This window comes from Bos taurus, chromosome 24, assembly GCF_002263795.3.
Source record: "Bos taurus isolate L1 Dominette 01449 registration number 42190680 breed Hereford chromosome 24, ARS-UCD2.0, whole genome shotgun sequence".
Lineage (NCBI taxonomy): Eukaryota > Metazoa > Chordata > Mammalia > Artiodactyla > Bovidae > Bos > Bos taurus.
In genome coordinates this window covers 49,655,774-49,670,461 of record NC_037351.1, presented here as the reverse complement: position 1 = coordinate 49,670,461, position 14,688 = coordinate 49,655,774, and the positions used below count along the sequence as shown (strand labels likewise).

Sequence of the window (14,688 nt, the reverse complement as noted above, 5' to 3'; positions counted from 1 at the left end):
ACAGTATGGAACTAGCGCAAAACTAGAAATGTAGCTCAATGGAATAGGATGGAAAGCCCAGAAATATAGATCAGTGGAATAGGATGGAAAGCCCAGAGATAAACTCATGCACCTATGGTCAGTTAATCTATGACAAAGGAGACAAGACTACACAGTATTGGAAAAGCAGTCTCTTCAACAAGGAGAGCTAGAAAAACTGGACAGCTACATGTAAAAAAATAAAAATTAGATTATTCTTTAACACCACATACACAAAAATAAGCTTAAAATGGATTAAAGACCTAAATGTGAGACTAGACATAAAACTCTTAGAGGAAAACATAGGCAGGACATGCTCAGATGTAAATCGCAGCAATATCTTTTTCAATTCATCTCCCAGAATAATGGAAATAAAAACAAAATTAAACAAATGGGGCCTACTTAAACTGAAAAAGCTTTTGCATACCAAAGGAAACAGTAAACAAAACAAAAAGACAACCCACAGATTGGGAGAAAATATTTGCCAGTGATGTGACTGGCAAGGGATTAGTCTGTAAAATTTACAAACAGCTTTTGTTGCTTACCAGCATCAAAACAAACAACCCAATCAACAAATGATAAGACCTAAATAGACTTTTCTCTAAAGAAGACATACAGATGGCCAAGAGGCACACGAAAAGATGCTCAACATCGCTAATTATTAGTGAAATGCAAATCAAAACTGCAATGAGATACCACCTCATACCAGCCAGAATGGCTATCATGACAAAAACCCCAAATGGTAAATGCTGGAAAGGGCGTGGAGAGAAGGACACTCTCCTACACTGATGGTGGGAACGTAAATTGGTACAGCCGCTATGGAGAATAGATGGAGGTTCTTTTTAAGGAACTAAAAACAGAGCTACCATATAACCCTGCAACCCCACTCCTGGGCTTATATCCAGAGAAAAATATGATCCGGAAGGATACATGCATCCCAGTGTCCATTGCAGCACTGTTTACAGTATTTACGACGTGGAAGCAACCTAGATGTCCATCAACAAAGGAATGAATAAAGATGTGGTAAGTATATACAATGAAATACTACTCATCCATTTAAAAGAATGAAGTAATGCCGTTTGCAGCAACATGAATGGACCTAGAGATTGTCATACTGAGTGAAGAAAGTCAGAGGAGAAGTATCATGTGACATCCCTTATATGTGGAATCTGAAAAGAACTGATACAAATGAACTTACAAACCAGAAAGGACTCACAGACTTAGAGAATGAACTTATGGTTGTCAGGATGAAGGATGCAGGGAAGGGATATTTAGGGAATTTGGGATCAACATGTACACATTGCTATATCTTAAATGGATAACCAACAAGGACCTACTGTATAGCACATGGAACTTTGCTCAATGTTATGTGGCAGCCTGGTTGGGAGGGGAAGTTGGGGGAGAATGAACACACATGTATGTATGTATGGCTGAGTCCCTTTGCTGTTCACGTGAAAATATCACAACATTGTTAATCAGCTATACTCCAATACAAAATAAAAAGTGTTAAAACAAAGCTCATGTCAGGAGGCTGCCATGCTATCAGAATCTGACCACACTGTCTATTCACAGGGATTGTGCTTGTTGCCATTAATCCTTATGATCAGTTGCCAATCTACGGTCAAGATGTCATCTATGCCTACAGTGGCCAGAACATGGGGGATATGGACCCCCACATCTTTGCTGTGGCAGAGGAAGCCTACAAGCAGATGGCCAGGTAAGAATAACCTTAGCCAGGACGTCCTCCTGGGTCGTCAGAGGGTGGAAAGGGGAGTGTCCACCTTCTTGGGCTGCTTTTTCTCAGTGGTGATTCTGGGTTTGAAGTGTTTTGGAAACCAAATCAACCTCGGGTTCTTTTCTTAATCACATTTCCTCAAGTCTTCATCTTATTCTTGTGAACCTGAGCCTGGGCTTGGAGAGCAGGGGCTCCTTAGACTCTGATGAGCAGTGCAGTTAATGCCTTGTGTCTCGTCTCTCTGTGACTTTCTTTTGGCCGTCTCGCCTCTTCTCCAGGTGTGATGAATCCATTTTATACCATCACATTCATTTTACAGATCTCACTGAAGGCTCCGTTTTGAAAGAACCAAGACTCTGACAACTTCTTAAAGTGCCAGGCATTTGGGGCAGAAATAGAAGCTTCAAATCGGCAGTAATGCGTAGTGGTTTCAGATTTTTAGCCTGGAAGTGGTGTTCTGTTTAGGCACGTAAGCGGATCTCATTTTGCTCTTCTTTTTCTAACTCAGAGAGATAGGCACAGGTCTGTTTCATCAGAAAGTAGGCTAGGTGAGTGTATGAGTCAGGGTTCGAGTGTGTGTGTGTGTGTGTAAAGAGAAAGGTTTTTATTTTAAGAAATCGGCTTGTGCAGCTGTTGGGGGTTGGCATGTCCAAAATCTGCAGGATTAAGCTGGCAGGTTGGAGATCCAGGGAAAAGATCATACAAGATTTTGAGTCTGAAGGCAGTCTATTGGCAGAATTCTCTTTGGTGGGGATGTCAGAGTTTTTTCTCTTATGACCTTCTACTGATTGGATGAGGCCTACCACATTATGAAGAGTGATCTGCTTTTCTCAAATGTCTACTGATGTAAATGTTAATTTCATCTCAAAAGAGAAAACAAAAACAAAACACCTTTATAGCAGTATCCAGACTAGTGTTTGGCCAAATGTCTAGAAACTGTGGCCTAGCCAAGCTGACACACAAAATTTACCACCACGCTGCTGTTCTTGAACTGTCAAAGTATAGTATAGGGAAAGATGGTTTTACCAAAGTTTTGGTGGAAATGCATTTTCCAGTTAACAGTAAAATGCTGGATCCTTTCAGCTCAGTTTTTCTTGTCCCCTCTAGAGAACATCTTACAGAGCTAGCAGGAAAAGCAGGAGTGTTTTGTGGGGAGCAGGGCTGCGTAGAGAGGAGCAAGCGAGAATCCCATTTAAGATGGTCTGTGCTGCTGTAGATGTCAGAGTACAATTTTCAGCCCAGTGAAAGTTTCCATGAGGAAAAACTGTTCTGTAAGCTTCCTTACTAGTTTATAATGTTTTGTTGCTGGCTGTGGAGATCGGTATGTGAAAGATCTGCTTCCTCATAGAAACACAATGACCATATTCAATATAAGCAGTGATCAGAGAACAGAACAATATAATAAGTAGAATGATCTACAGCTGTTTCATTTCTCCAGAATGTGATAGATTGTGGAGCTAAAATGGTCATGACCTTTGACCTCTCTAATGTCATAAAAAGACCACATACTATGTTCTGGGCGTGACCAGGAGTCACTTAGCTTGGTAAGCCATTAAGGCACATGCTGCAGACTGAAGTGTGCTCAGGGTCGTATCACGTGGCGGGGAAGAGTGAGGGGTGGTGTGACGCAGCACGTGGCCCCACTCAAGTGTGTGCACAGTGGAGGGACCTGGGGTCTGGACAGGCTTCGGTGTCTTGAGAGAAGCACTTACGCTGAGTCCTCATTTGCTTCATGTGAAGAAGACGATCCTTACTGCATTACAGATGGTTCCCTGTGGTTCTAGAATGGAAGGCGACCATGGCCTGGTTCTGAGGACTCCTCCCATGCTACAGGTTCCGCCAGCTCCCTGAGACTGTCCTCTCATGCATGCCCTTGATATTAGTTTTCATCCCATTTTGCTCTCCTAGCCAGTTGCACTTAGATGTATCAGAAGTTGGTTTTTCTTTTTTAATTTTTTAATTGGAGGAGAATTACAATGTCGTGTTGGTTTCTGCCATACAGCTCTTCATCAGACTTCTTGAGGCTCCCCTACAGCTTTGAGAACCCTCTTGCCTCCAGCTTGTAGACCCTCTTGACTGAATGCCCCCATTCTTCCTTTCCGAACCTGAAGCTGTGCACACGGTTATGCTGCTCTCAGCTTATTTCACTTGTTTGGGTCCTTTTTCATGCCCATTAGTGGGAAGGGACGGGGTGGGCATCCAGGGTGGCAGTGATATGATCTTGCTGAGGGGAGTGAATTTGATGATTAAGGGGTTTGGATGTTAAAGGTGGACAAAAAGTTGCTTCATTAAGGGTTTTCTTTAAGGTCTTAAGGTTTATAATCGTTTTACCCACCAAGTCCCAGGGTGTAGAAAATAATGCTGCTGAAATTCTTGTGCAATTTTTGCTCATGAACGTGCATAAGAAGTATAAGGCCAGCACACGTGGCTCGGGGGAGAGAGCTATTTTTGAATAAGTTCCATTGTCAGCAGCTCAGGGTTTCTGCTATTGATTCAAGGGGCATATTAGAAGCCCCAGCAGAATCTTTGCAGGGAAAGAGGGAGACTCAGTGGTCTGACGCAGGGACGGTTTTTGCTGTATTTCCGTTCTGTGCCTTCACTGTCAACTTTGAATACTAAACACACTCATTTTACAATTCATCTGCCAACTGTGTGGTGTGCTTCCTGACTCATCAGTAAGTTGCTGAAGAGGTTGTTATGTGGATCAAGTCGCTGTGGTCTAACACAGTGTGCTTTGAATCTGAGCCTCCACAACAGCTGGGTGACTAAGGGTACAAGCAGCTAACGTAACGACGCCCAGCCCGCGGTGACGTGACTCAGTTGGCCTTGGACTCAGCAGTTCTTTCTCATGATTCACCGTGGACTGGATTTTCTTTCTTGATGTGGTTCACTCTGGGTCTCTCCAACTCGCGATGCTTTGAGCGTATGAGGAAAGTCTGTTAAAGCTCGAAGGGATAAATCCAGACCTTCATCCCCATCCCAAGAGTTCCTGCAGAGTCTTGTGCTGGAAAGGATGAGGAGACACGATAATAAGATGATTGGTTCAGCATCCCTGTCCTTGTTGACCTCAGACTAGGCTTGGGAGTACATGGAGACTCCCAGTGAATAAAAAGGCTGAAGTAACATGAAACATCAAACTAGTGAATTCTGCCTTCTAACCCATGAGAAATGGACTGCCCACTGCTTTATTTCTGCTCCTCCCTTGTTCATGATCCAAAATGCCCTTTCTCTCACTTTTACCTCCCCCGATTCTAGCCTCAGCTCCTGGGTTAAATCATATCAGCAAACATTTGTAAAGTATCAGTGATTTGACAGGCTCCTTCCTAGGTGGAAACTAAGAAATGTGAGACCTCTCCTCACTTCTTAAGTCGCTCACAGTCTTTTTGGAGAGAGAGGACACAGTAGACCAAAAAGCCTGTAACTGCAGGAAGTGTAAACCGAAGTCACACTCAGGGTCGTTTGAATTGAGTTTGGGGATGACTGTCACATCTGGTCCAAGAAACTGTAGCGCTGAGGCTGGATCTTGATGAATTGGTCGGGTATGTAGGGTGAGATGCAGACCTCTAGGTGGGTGGAATAGAGTGATCATTCCCCCAGCAGTGTGGCATCAAAAAGCAGAAAACCATAAAACTAGAGCGCGTAATCACAAAGCCACAGCCACATATGCTTCACACCCCTTAGGACGTTTGTAGGCAAAGACTTCACAGGTGTTGGCAAGGATGTGGAGACGTTAGAATCCTGATACACTGCTAGTGGGAATGTAAGATGGTGCAGCTGCTTTGCAAAATAGTCTGGCAGTTCTTCAAAAGTTTGACAGTGTTATCACATGACTCAGCCATTCTGTTCTTAGATATGAAAACACATTCCAAGAGAAATGAAAACATATTCACACAGAAACTTACCCACAGACATTCATATTTAATAGAATGTTCCCATAGAATTGTTCACAGTAGCCGAAAGGTAGAAGAAAAAAACCTAAAAATCCATCAACCAATCAATCAGTAAATAAAATATGGTTATGTCCATACAGTGGAATATGGCACACAGAAAGGAACAAGATGTGGTACTTGGTACCACAGGGATGAACCTTGAAAACATGCTCAGTGAAAGAAGCCAGACATGAAAGAACAGAGTGTGTGAGTCCACTTACATGAAGTGTCCAGAATGGACAAATATATAGAGAGAGGTAGATTAGTGTTTGCCCAGAGCAGGAGGTTTGAGGGGGAATGGGAAGTGATTGCTGATCAGTATTTTTTTTGGTTTTGTTTTTAGTGGTGGTGGGGCTGGTGATGAAAATTTTCTGTAATTGATTGCGTGGGTGGATGCACAGCTCTGCAAATGCACTGAAACCCATTGAATTGTGTACTTTAAATGGGTGAATGTGTGTTCTGTGAATTATATCTCAAAAAAGCTATTTTTCACAAAAGGCATGGTCAGGGGACAGTGCCCAGGAAAGCTTAACCTATGTGATAAGTGCGTCTGGGGTTGGTGTGGACTATACAGCTAAGAGACAGGGTGACCGGACTGGGGAGGAACCGGAAAGCTGGGTGAACTTTGGCAGAAAAGTGTGTTCTATTAACAGAGGGTACAGAGATGGTCAGTTGAGTTTAGGAAACCCTGGATTAATCAAGTGAAACATCTGCCTTCAAGGCAGGGGCTTTCAGAGCAGCTATGTTGACATGCTTTCTGAGTCTCCAAGATGGAGATGCTTTATGCTGGGTTTGCAAATCATATTTAGACACAAAACTGTTTTCAAAGATTATCTCAAGGACTCTTTGGGAAATGCTGGCTTCAAGCAATGGAGACATTCTAGAGCTTGTTAGATTAAAAAGATAATATGACACCAGGGATATTCAAAGAGTGATGTTTCTCTTATGGGCCCTATTTCAAAATCTCTTCCTTTTCTCCCTGTTCTGATACCATTTCCAAGGATGAGAAGACCTTCTTGTGAGGAGCTTAGATTCTTGCAGAAATGCCTTGCCTATTTAAATGACCTCTGTGTAATGAATGGCAGTAGATGGTGAAGCTGGACTTCAGACCCAGTCTGTGTTCCCCGAAGCCCTTTGTACCACTGGGGAAGCTATACTCCCTCCGTCGGCGGGGCCTGCGACTTCTTCCAGTAGTCTTCTGTAGTCTTCCCAGACTTCTACAGACTTCTTCTGTAGTCTTCCCAGAGCAGAGCAGGCTGTGGTCCTCGGGGCCATGAGGGCTGAGGGATAGACCTTTTCCCTCGAGGGTTCACGAGAGTCTAAATTCCAGAGTGAGATGAGTCTCGGTGTATTTTCTAGCTCTGCTAGTGGGGCCTGGCCCTCTTACCCTGCTGCCCAGGTCTGATCCTTTTCTTGAGGTTTTGTGTTCTTTTCTGAAAGAAAGTAGGGACAGTGCGAAGCAAATTCATTTGCTCATAGAGCTCACACAGGTCCATCTGGTTCTGCTATGCTGCGGGCTGTGACTAATAGTGGAAGATGGAATGGGATGCTCCTGGGGTCCTGGGAGGGGACATCCCACTCAGTACACCTGGGGCAGCCAATGGACAACCCCCCACCCCACCATGGGAGCACTCCCAGAGAAGTTCTGAGTGTGGAAATGTGCTGTAGAAGGGAGAGGACACTGTACATTTTCCATCTTCTGAGGTCCCCCCCACAAAAAAACAAAACAATAGAACTAATGGCTTTATCTTCCTGATCATTAAGGTGGAATGCTCTGGGACACCCAAGAATGGACTCAGGACACTTCAGGATCTCTTTTAGGCTGCAGACTTTGTGGAATTTGGATCTTTGGGGGAAAAATTTTTAAAAGGAACTGCACATAGGTGACCTAAATTCACACTTTGCTTTGAGATCCAATTTGAAGTAGGATGATGTCAGTTTCTTCCTTCCTTTTTGATATAAGGGGGTTTATTATTCTGGGCTGTATAGTTTGGAGAAGTTTGGGATGTCGAGTACTTCCTGATCAAGCTTCATGTTTTCAGTGCTGAGAGCCAGGTTTCGTTTCTCTGTAAGGTGTTCGCTGTACAGGAGTGTCCGGGGTCTGTCCCTGGTGACGTGTCTCCCACCCGCTGTGTGTCCACGCACAGACCCTTTGGGCCTGAAGTTCTCAGCATCTTCACTCTTTAAGGAGAACAGTGGCCCTGCTTCAGAGAGAGACTTGGACCTGCGAGAGGTCATGAGGAACCTTTAAAAGTTGTTGAACACTATAAAAATTGGGGGTGTGGCAGTCTGGATGGGAGAGGAGTTTGGGGGAGAATGGATACATGTGTACGTGTGGCTGAGCCCCTTTGCCGTCCACCTGCATCTCTCACAGCATTGTTAGTCGGCTATGCCCCAATACAAAATAAAAAGTTAAAAATACGAGGGTGCTGATGTTAAAGCTGACAAGACAGCTTCCTCAGCTGCTGTTAAATACAGCGAGCGACGGTATTGCTGGGGAGGTCAGTAGTTAGGGAACAATGACGTGCTGGATTTTTACAGTAAAGTCTTGAAACCATGACTTCATTCAGCCCTGACTTTTGGGTGCAGTTTTTCTTTCCTTCCCATTCATTATGATTTCAAGTCAGGACTCGTCAGGACTAGGTTGCTTTAGGACAAGGTATAGGAGATGTTCGAGATGACTGAACACAGGAGTGACTTCCATGCTCCTGTCGAGTACTATTGCTGATTTCTAGAACTTGCCCTGAGTCGTTCCCTCTATTGAGATTCTTCCCGGGGTGCTGTCTTCCCTGGGCTCTTCCCCTGCAGCTATTCTTCCCTACTCCCCTCATCTGCTCTCCTTCCCCTCCCGCCCACCCACGTCTGGACACACTCCTGTCCCTCCCCACAGTTCCCAGCACTAAGGTCCACAGCATTATTTTGATCCTTTATAATCTCTTGGATTGTATAGTTTCTTTATATTTCTGCCTATCCCGTTTAAAATTCTAGTTATGTATTTTAGACTTAAATATAGGGGAAAGTTCAGTATGCAGTGAATATGGCTAATTATAACATCCATATGTTAAAAGCAATGGATAGTAAATGTATATTGTTATCTCCTTTTAAAATCGGCAATTTCAAGAAGACTGGAACTGGGAACTTCCCTGGCGGTCCAGTGGTCGGGACCTCGCCTTCCCGTGCAGGGCATGCAGGTTCAATCCCTGGTCGGGGCATAAGGGCCCACATGGCTCCTGTCAAAAAACCAAAACAAAACAGAAGCAGTATGGTAACAGATTTAATAAAGACTCTAACAATGGTCCACATCCAAAAAAGTTTTTTTTAAAGAATAGGACAGGACCATTTCCTTTGTCTAACTTCCGTGACACTGCAGAGGTCATGAATGTTACTAATAGTTAAGTCTCAAATCAAAAATCATAGAGCTGAAAGAAATGTTACTAGTAATCACTTTTTACCTTACCTGGGGAACACAGCACCGTAGAAGGAGAGGGTCTGCAGTCGTCTGGCTGTTGTCATCGTTCAGTTGCCTGGTTGTGTCCGACTCTCTGTGACCTCATGGACTGCAGCATCCCAGGCCTCCCTGTCTCTCACCATCTCCTGGAGTTTGCCCAAGTTTGTGTCCAATGCATCACTGATGCCATCTAGCCGTCTCATCTTCTGACGCCCTCTTCTGCCCTCAGTCTTTCCCAGCATCAGGTAGCAATTGGCTAAGACACGGGGATGCGGGAGACCACATCCCGGCAACTAGTCCTTTGGGTGCTGCTTGACCACTCCCAGTCCAGGTGGCTCTGTCTCTCAAGAAATGTGTTCCATTTCTAACGGTTTCTACTATCGGAATCTTGCCATCACACCGCACTCTGCTGCTCTCTGATTGCCTTCACCCGGGGGGTCTGAGGGCTTCCCTGGTGGCTCAGATGGTAGAATCTGCTTGCAGTGTGGGAGACCTGGGTTTGATCCCTGAGTATGGAACATACCCTGGAGAAGGGAACAGCAACTCACTCCAGTATTCTTGCCTGGAGAATCCCATGGACAGAGGAACCTGGTGGGCTACATACAGTCCATGGGGCTGCAAAGAGTTGGACAGGGGGGTCTGACCTCTGTTCTGTGCGGCTGTGCAGGATAGCCAGCATTTTCTTACCTGTGGTGGCCCCTCCCCCACTCTGGCTGAGCATCCTGGCTCCCACGGCCCTTCCTTCTGAGCGTGGCCTTTAGTCCCTCTCCTGCTGTGGGTCACCCTGGACACCTTCGGTCTTTCTGTCTGATATCTGTGGTCTCTGAACATGATCTGCCAGGTGAGCAGTCTTCCTCGCGTGGAATTCCTGTTACAGAGCCTACAATTGCACCAAGTTGGCAGGCATTTCATGTCGCAGATTTTTACTAAGTTTGCAAGCTGTTAAATTCCTATTTCTCCCCCCCATCCCCATCCACAGATGCACAATAATTATTTTATTACCACTGTAATGAGATTTAATTGTCTGGCAATAAGCTACACCTATTGAAAGTAAAGTCACACACATTAAATTACATGTACAATTATACCGATTTTGATATATGCGTACATCCACGAAACTATCACCATGACCCAGATAACGAACATTTCCTTAACTTCCAAAAGTCTCCTTGGAAAAGGAAAACTTTTTCCACCCCTGCACTGCTGGAGATCAGTAGTCACTAATCTACTTTCTGTCACTATAAACAGAAACTTCCTTTAAGATATGTTGCCCTCATTCTGCACTTGCACAATTGATTTTTTATGTGCTGAGCAGGATTCATAGTTACCTGTATTAAATGTGACCTTTCATGCCTGCGCTCCATTATTCCAGGGTATCTCTTTGACTCCTGATTTTCGCATCTGATATATTAGGTCTCCCTGCCTTGGCACATGTGCAAATTTAACAAATCTTTTGTTTCTGTCCTTATCTGTTGAGGAGGAGGTATTAATCTGGCTGGATTCCTGTAACTTGCTAGGAGCAGTCCTTTTACTAAGAACTGATCATTTAAACTATTAAACCTAAAAATTAAGTCAAGTCCTTGTATTTTAAATAGGGTTAAAAGCTGTGCCCACTGGATTGGTCAGATGTAATTTTTCTGGGTGAGGGGGGCTCATGACTGAGGAGGTGGGCAAAGGAGACCCTGGTGAGCACCCCCAGCCTCACCGCTTCCTTCCCGTGTTTCTCCTGGTTGTGTTCTTTCATCTGAGGTGCCTCCTACATTTGCTCAGCTGCAGCAGGAGGACGCCTGTATGTCCTTCCGTCCTCGGGTTATTGTAAGAAGTAGCCGGCGCTCCTCACACGTAAGCCTGAGCCGTGACAGCGCAGGGCGGGCCCAGCGGACACCCCTGCACCCACCCCCCGGGTCCTGCTTGTGACATAGCCTGGTCCCGCTGTCAGAGTCACACTCGTCCCCGCACACCAGCTGCTTTCAGAACTCACAGTGGTGCTGCATGTGAATAAGATTTCGTTTTACAGGGTGTCTGAAATAATTTTCAGTTGAAGAAGCTAATAAAATGTGAAGCCTAGCAGGATGAAATGGCATTTCTATTTACATCGTGATAATGTCTTTCACGCCATGGTAGCCACTCTTTCTTTTTTAGCTGCATAGTTTTATGTTTATATCCTGAAAGACAGAATGTCTATGGATGTCATCTGCTAATGTGTGCATGTTTAGTAGGAAAGAAGATGTCAAGAAGCGAGGTGGCTCAGCTTCCAGGGACAGGACTGTCTGGGTTCTCAGAACACAGGAGCTGTGGGACCTTGGCAGGTCACTTAAACTCACTTTGCACCAGTGCCCGCGTCTTTAAAACAGGGATACATATTGTGGCAAAATCATCAGGTTGCCAGAACTAAATGAATTGATAAGTGAAGAGTACTTAGAATGATTTCTGGAACAGAGTGCTCAATAAGTGTTTGATCCAGTGCTGGTGGTAGTGATAGCCTGGTGATAATACTGATGAGTCGATGGTAAGTAATGTCACTGTCATTTCATAACATCCAAAGGAAGGAAGTGCTGGAAGGAGACATCAGTGCTGAGCAGGATTTCCTTTCTATGTCACCCTCAGAGGACAGGTGGTCCTTCAGGGCCAAGGGAATAGTAGAAGGCTGGCCGTTTTGTGCGATTAATAATGTTCTTTTGGCCTTTGTTATAGGCTCATGTGTGAAATTAGAATTACAGAAGTTTAATAGGTGGTTGCCAACCTGTCTAGAGGAAATACAGCATCAATTGCACAATGTCTAAAGCTGTCTTTTGTCATGTGCAGGAAGCCAACAGCTTTGAGTTTTGAACTTAGAGTGAAGTTAAACTGTTACTGACTCAGCCACCCCTAGAATAGTGTTAGAATGTGGACACCACTGCCCTTTGGTAATGGCATCTGTAAGCTTGTGTGTATGTGTGCTAAGTCCCTTGAGTTGTGTCCAACTCTCTGCGACCCCACGGGCTATACTCTGCCAGGCTTCTCCGTCCATGGGATTCTCCAGGCAAGAATACTTTCAGTCAGTCAGTTAGTTCAGTCGCTCAGTGTCCAACTCTTTGTGACCCCATGAATCGCAGCATGCCAGGCCTCCCTGTCCATCACCAACTCCCAGAGTTCACCCAAACTCATGTCCATCGAGTCGGTGATGCCATCCAGCCATCTCATCCTCTGTCGTCCCCTTCTCCTCCTGCCCCCAATCCCTCCCAGCATCAGAGTCTTTTCCAATGAGTCAACTCTTCGCATGAGGTGGCCAAAGTATTGGAGTTTCAGCTTTAGCATCAGTCCTTCCAATGAACACCCAGGACTGATCTCCTTTAGGATGGACTGGTTGGATCTCCTTGCAGTCCAAGGGACTCTCAAGAGTCTTCTCCAACACCACACTTAAAAAGCATCAATTCTTTGTCTTTCAGCTTTCTTCACAGTCCAACTCTCACATCCATACATGACCACTGGACAAACCATAGCCTTGACTAGATGGACTTTTGTTGGCAAAGTAATGTCTCTGCTTTTCAATATGCTGTCTAGGTTGGTCATAGTTTTCCTTCCAAGGAGTAAGCATCTTTTAATTTCATGACTGCAATCACCATCTGCAGTGATTTTGGAGCCCCCAAAAAGAAAGTTTGACACTGTTTCCACTGTTTCCCCATCTATTTGCCATGAAGTGATGGGACCAGATGCCATGATCTTAGTTTTCTGAATGTTGAGCTTTAAGCCAACTTTTTCACTCTCCTCTTTCTCTTTCATCAAGAGGCTTTTGAGTTCCTCTTCACTTTCTGCCATAAGGGTGGTGTCATCTGCATATCTGAGGTTATTGATATTTCTCCTGGCAATCTTGATTCCAGCTTGTGCTTCTTCCAGCCCTGGGTTGCTGTTTCCTCCTCCAGGGGATCCTCCCAAGCCAGGGATCAAACCTGGGTCTCCTGCATTGCACATGGACTCCTTACTGCTGAGCCATCTGGGAAGCCCCATCTGTAAGCTTAAGCAAAAGGAAAATAATAATGTGACACTGCAGGAATGGAGCGATGATTTGTTTGTTTTTATAGGCATTTGCTTGAGAGACAGCATGCCCACCGTCACTAACTAAGTGCATGCTGAAGGCTGGAAAGCAGCTTTTCACAAGAGCGTGGAAGTGAGACCCAGTCTCTCCTGGTCCCTGTGGTGGTGCATCGGTTGTTAGAGCAGCAGTCTTCAGACAGCTGGGCACATTGAGTTTTGGAACATTCACTGGAGTGTGGGAACAAAATTTTAGAACTTTATTTTTTTCACAGTCTTTTAAGATATAAAATTCTGTTGGTACATCTCTTATAATGTGCACAGTGCATTAATACAGTAGCTTAGAAATTAATTTATAAATTCATATTTCCAGGGGAGCTGGCTCATAGTTTTCCTTATAGATAGGGAAAAAGAGAAAAGTGGGTTAGTGGCCAGGGCAGTGTCTAAAGCCATACATAGATGCAGTGGTCTTTGTGGACTAGTTCATGGTCCACAGAGGACATCTGGCCCCTGGCCCCCTGCTGGGGTTCTTCTTGGAGTGCTGCAGTGGGGAGAAGGTGAGAGAAGGTGGCTGGCTCAGTGCAAGCCTTCCCTGTCATGGGACATAAAGCGCGGTCGCTATTCCTGTCAGTGTCTCATTTTTAGACTGTGTTAAAGAGCCCTGCTCTCTTGAAAAACGTATATATGACCATTTATAAAATTAGATAGCCAGTGGAAATTTGCTGTATGAAGCAGGGAGCTCACATCTGGTGCTCTGTGACAACCTGTGCTGTGCATATTCATGTCTGCCTCTTTGCGACACTGTAGACTGTAGCCCACCAGGCTCCTCTGTCCGTGGGGATTCTCCAGGCAAGAATACTGGAGTGGGTTGCCTTGCCCTCCCCCGGGGGATCTTCCCAGCCCAGGATCGAAGCCAGGTGTCCTGCACTGCAGGTGGATTCTTCACCATCTGAGCCACCAGGGAAGCCCCTGTGACAATCTGGAGGGGTGAAATGGGGTGGGAGGTGGGAGGGAGGTCAAGAGGGAGAGGACATACCTATACCTGTGACTGACTCGTGTTGATGTGTGGCAGAAACCAACACGATGTTGTAAAGCATTGACTTATTTAAAATTAAAATAAGTAAATTCAAATTTTAAAAAAGAGCGCTGCTCTCTTAGTAGCTCTCGGATTACATTAGAACACAGGTTCCAGTGTAACAACGGGCAGTGTTTTGTCTCGAAAAAGCAGAAAACCTTGGGGAGGCCCTTTATCAAGGAGATCAGTTGTTAGTATTGAATCCTAGCACCATCCTTGCCCTTGGAGGGAATAAGCAGAGGCTCCCCAAGGGCTTCATTTCAGAGCCACAGAGGCAATCTACCCACCCCCCACCCCCACACACACACACCTGCTTTACTGAATCAGAGGTTCATGGGTGAAACCAAATTATCTTTTTAAACTCTACAACTGATTCAGAAACTCTCATCTTTGGACACCTACCTGTTTGGGGAACTTTTGAAATAGATGAGTCTCTCTGATCTGGGGGACCCAGAACTGGTGCTCACAAAAA

The 14,688-nt window shown here is 45.0% G+C and overlaps 1 protein-coding gene across 5 annotated transcripts in view; it reads left to right on the top strand.

Annotated features, from left to right (window-relative positions):
- Positions 1 to 14,688, top strand: part of MYO5B (myosin VB) — a 334,939-nt gene that overhangs the window by 154,548 nt on the left and 165,703 nt on the right. For all 5 annotated transcript variants that reach the window (XM_059881086.1, XM_002697821.6, XM_059881087.1 and 2 more), the window contains exon 4: positions 1,591 to 1,735. In XM_059881086.1, coding sequence (XP_059737069.1) covers positions 1,591 to 1,735 — 145 coding nt within the window. The remainder of the gene's footprint in view (positions 1 to 1,590; positions 1,736 to 14,688) is intronic.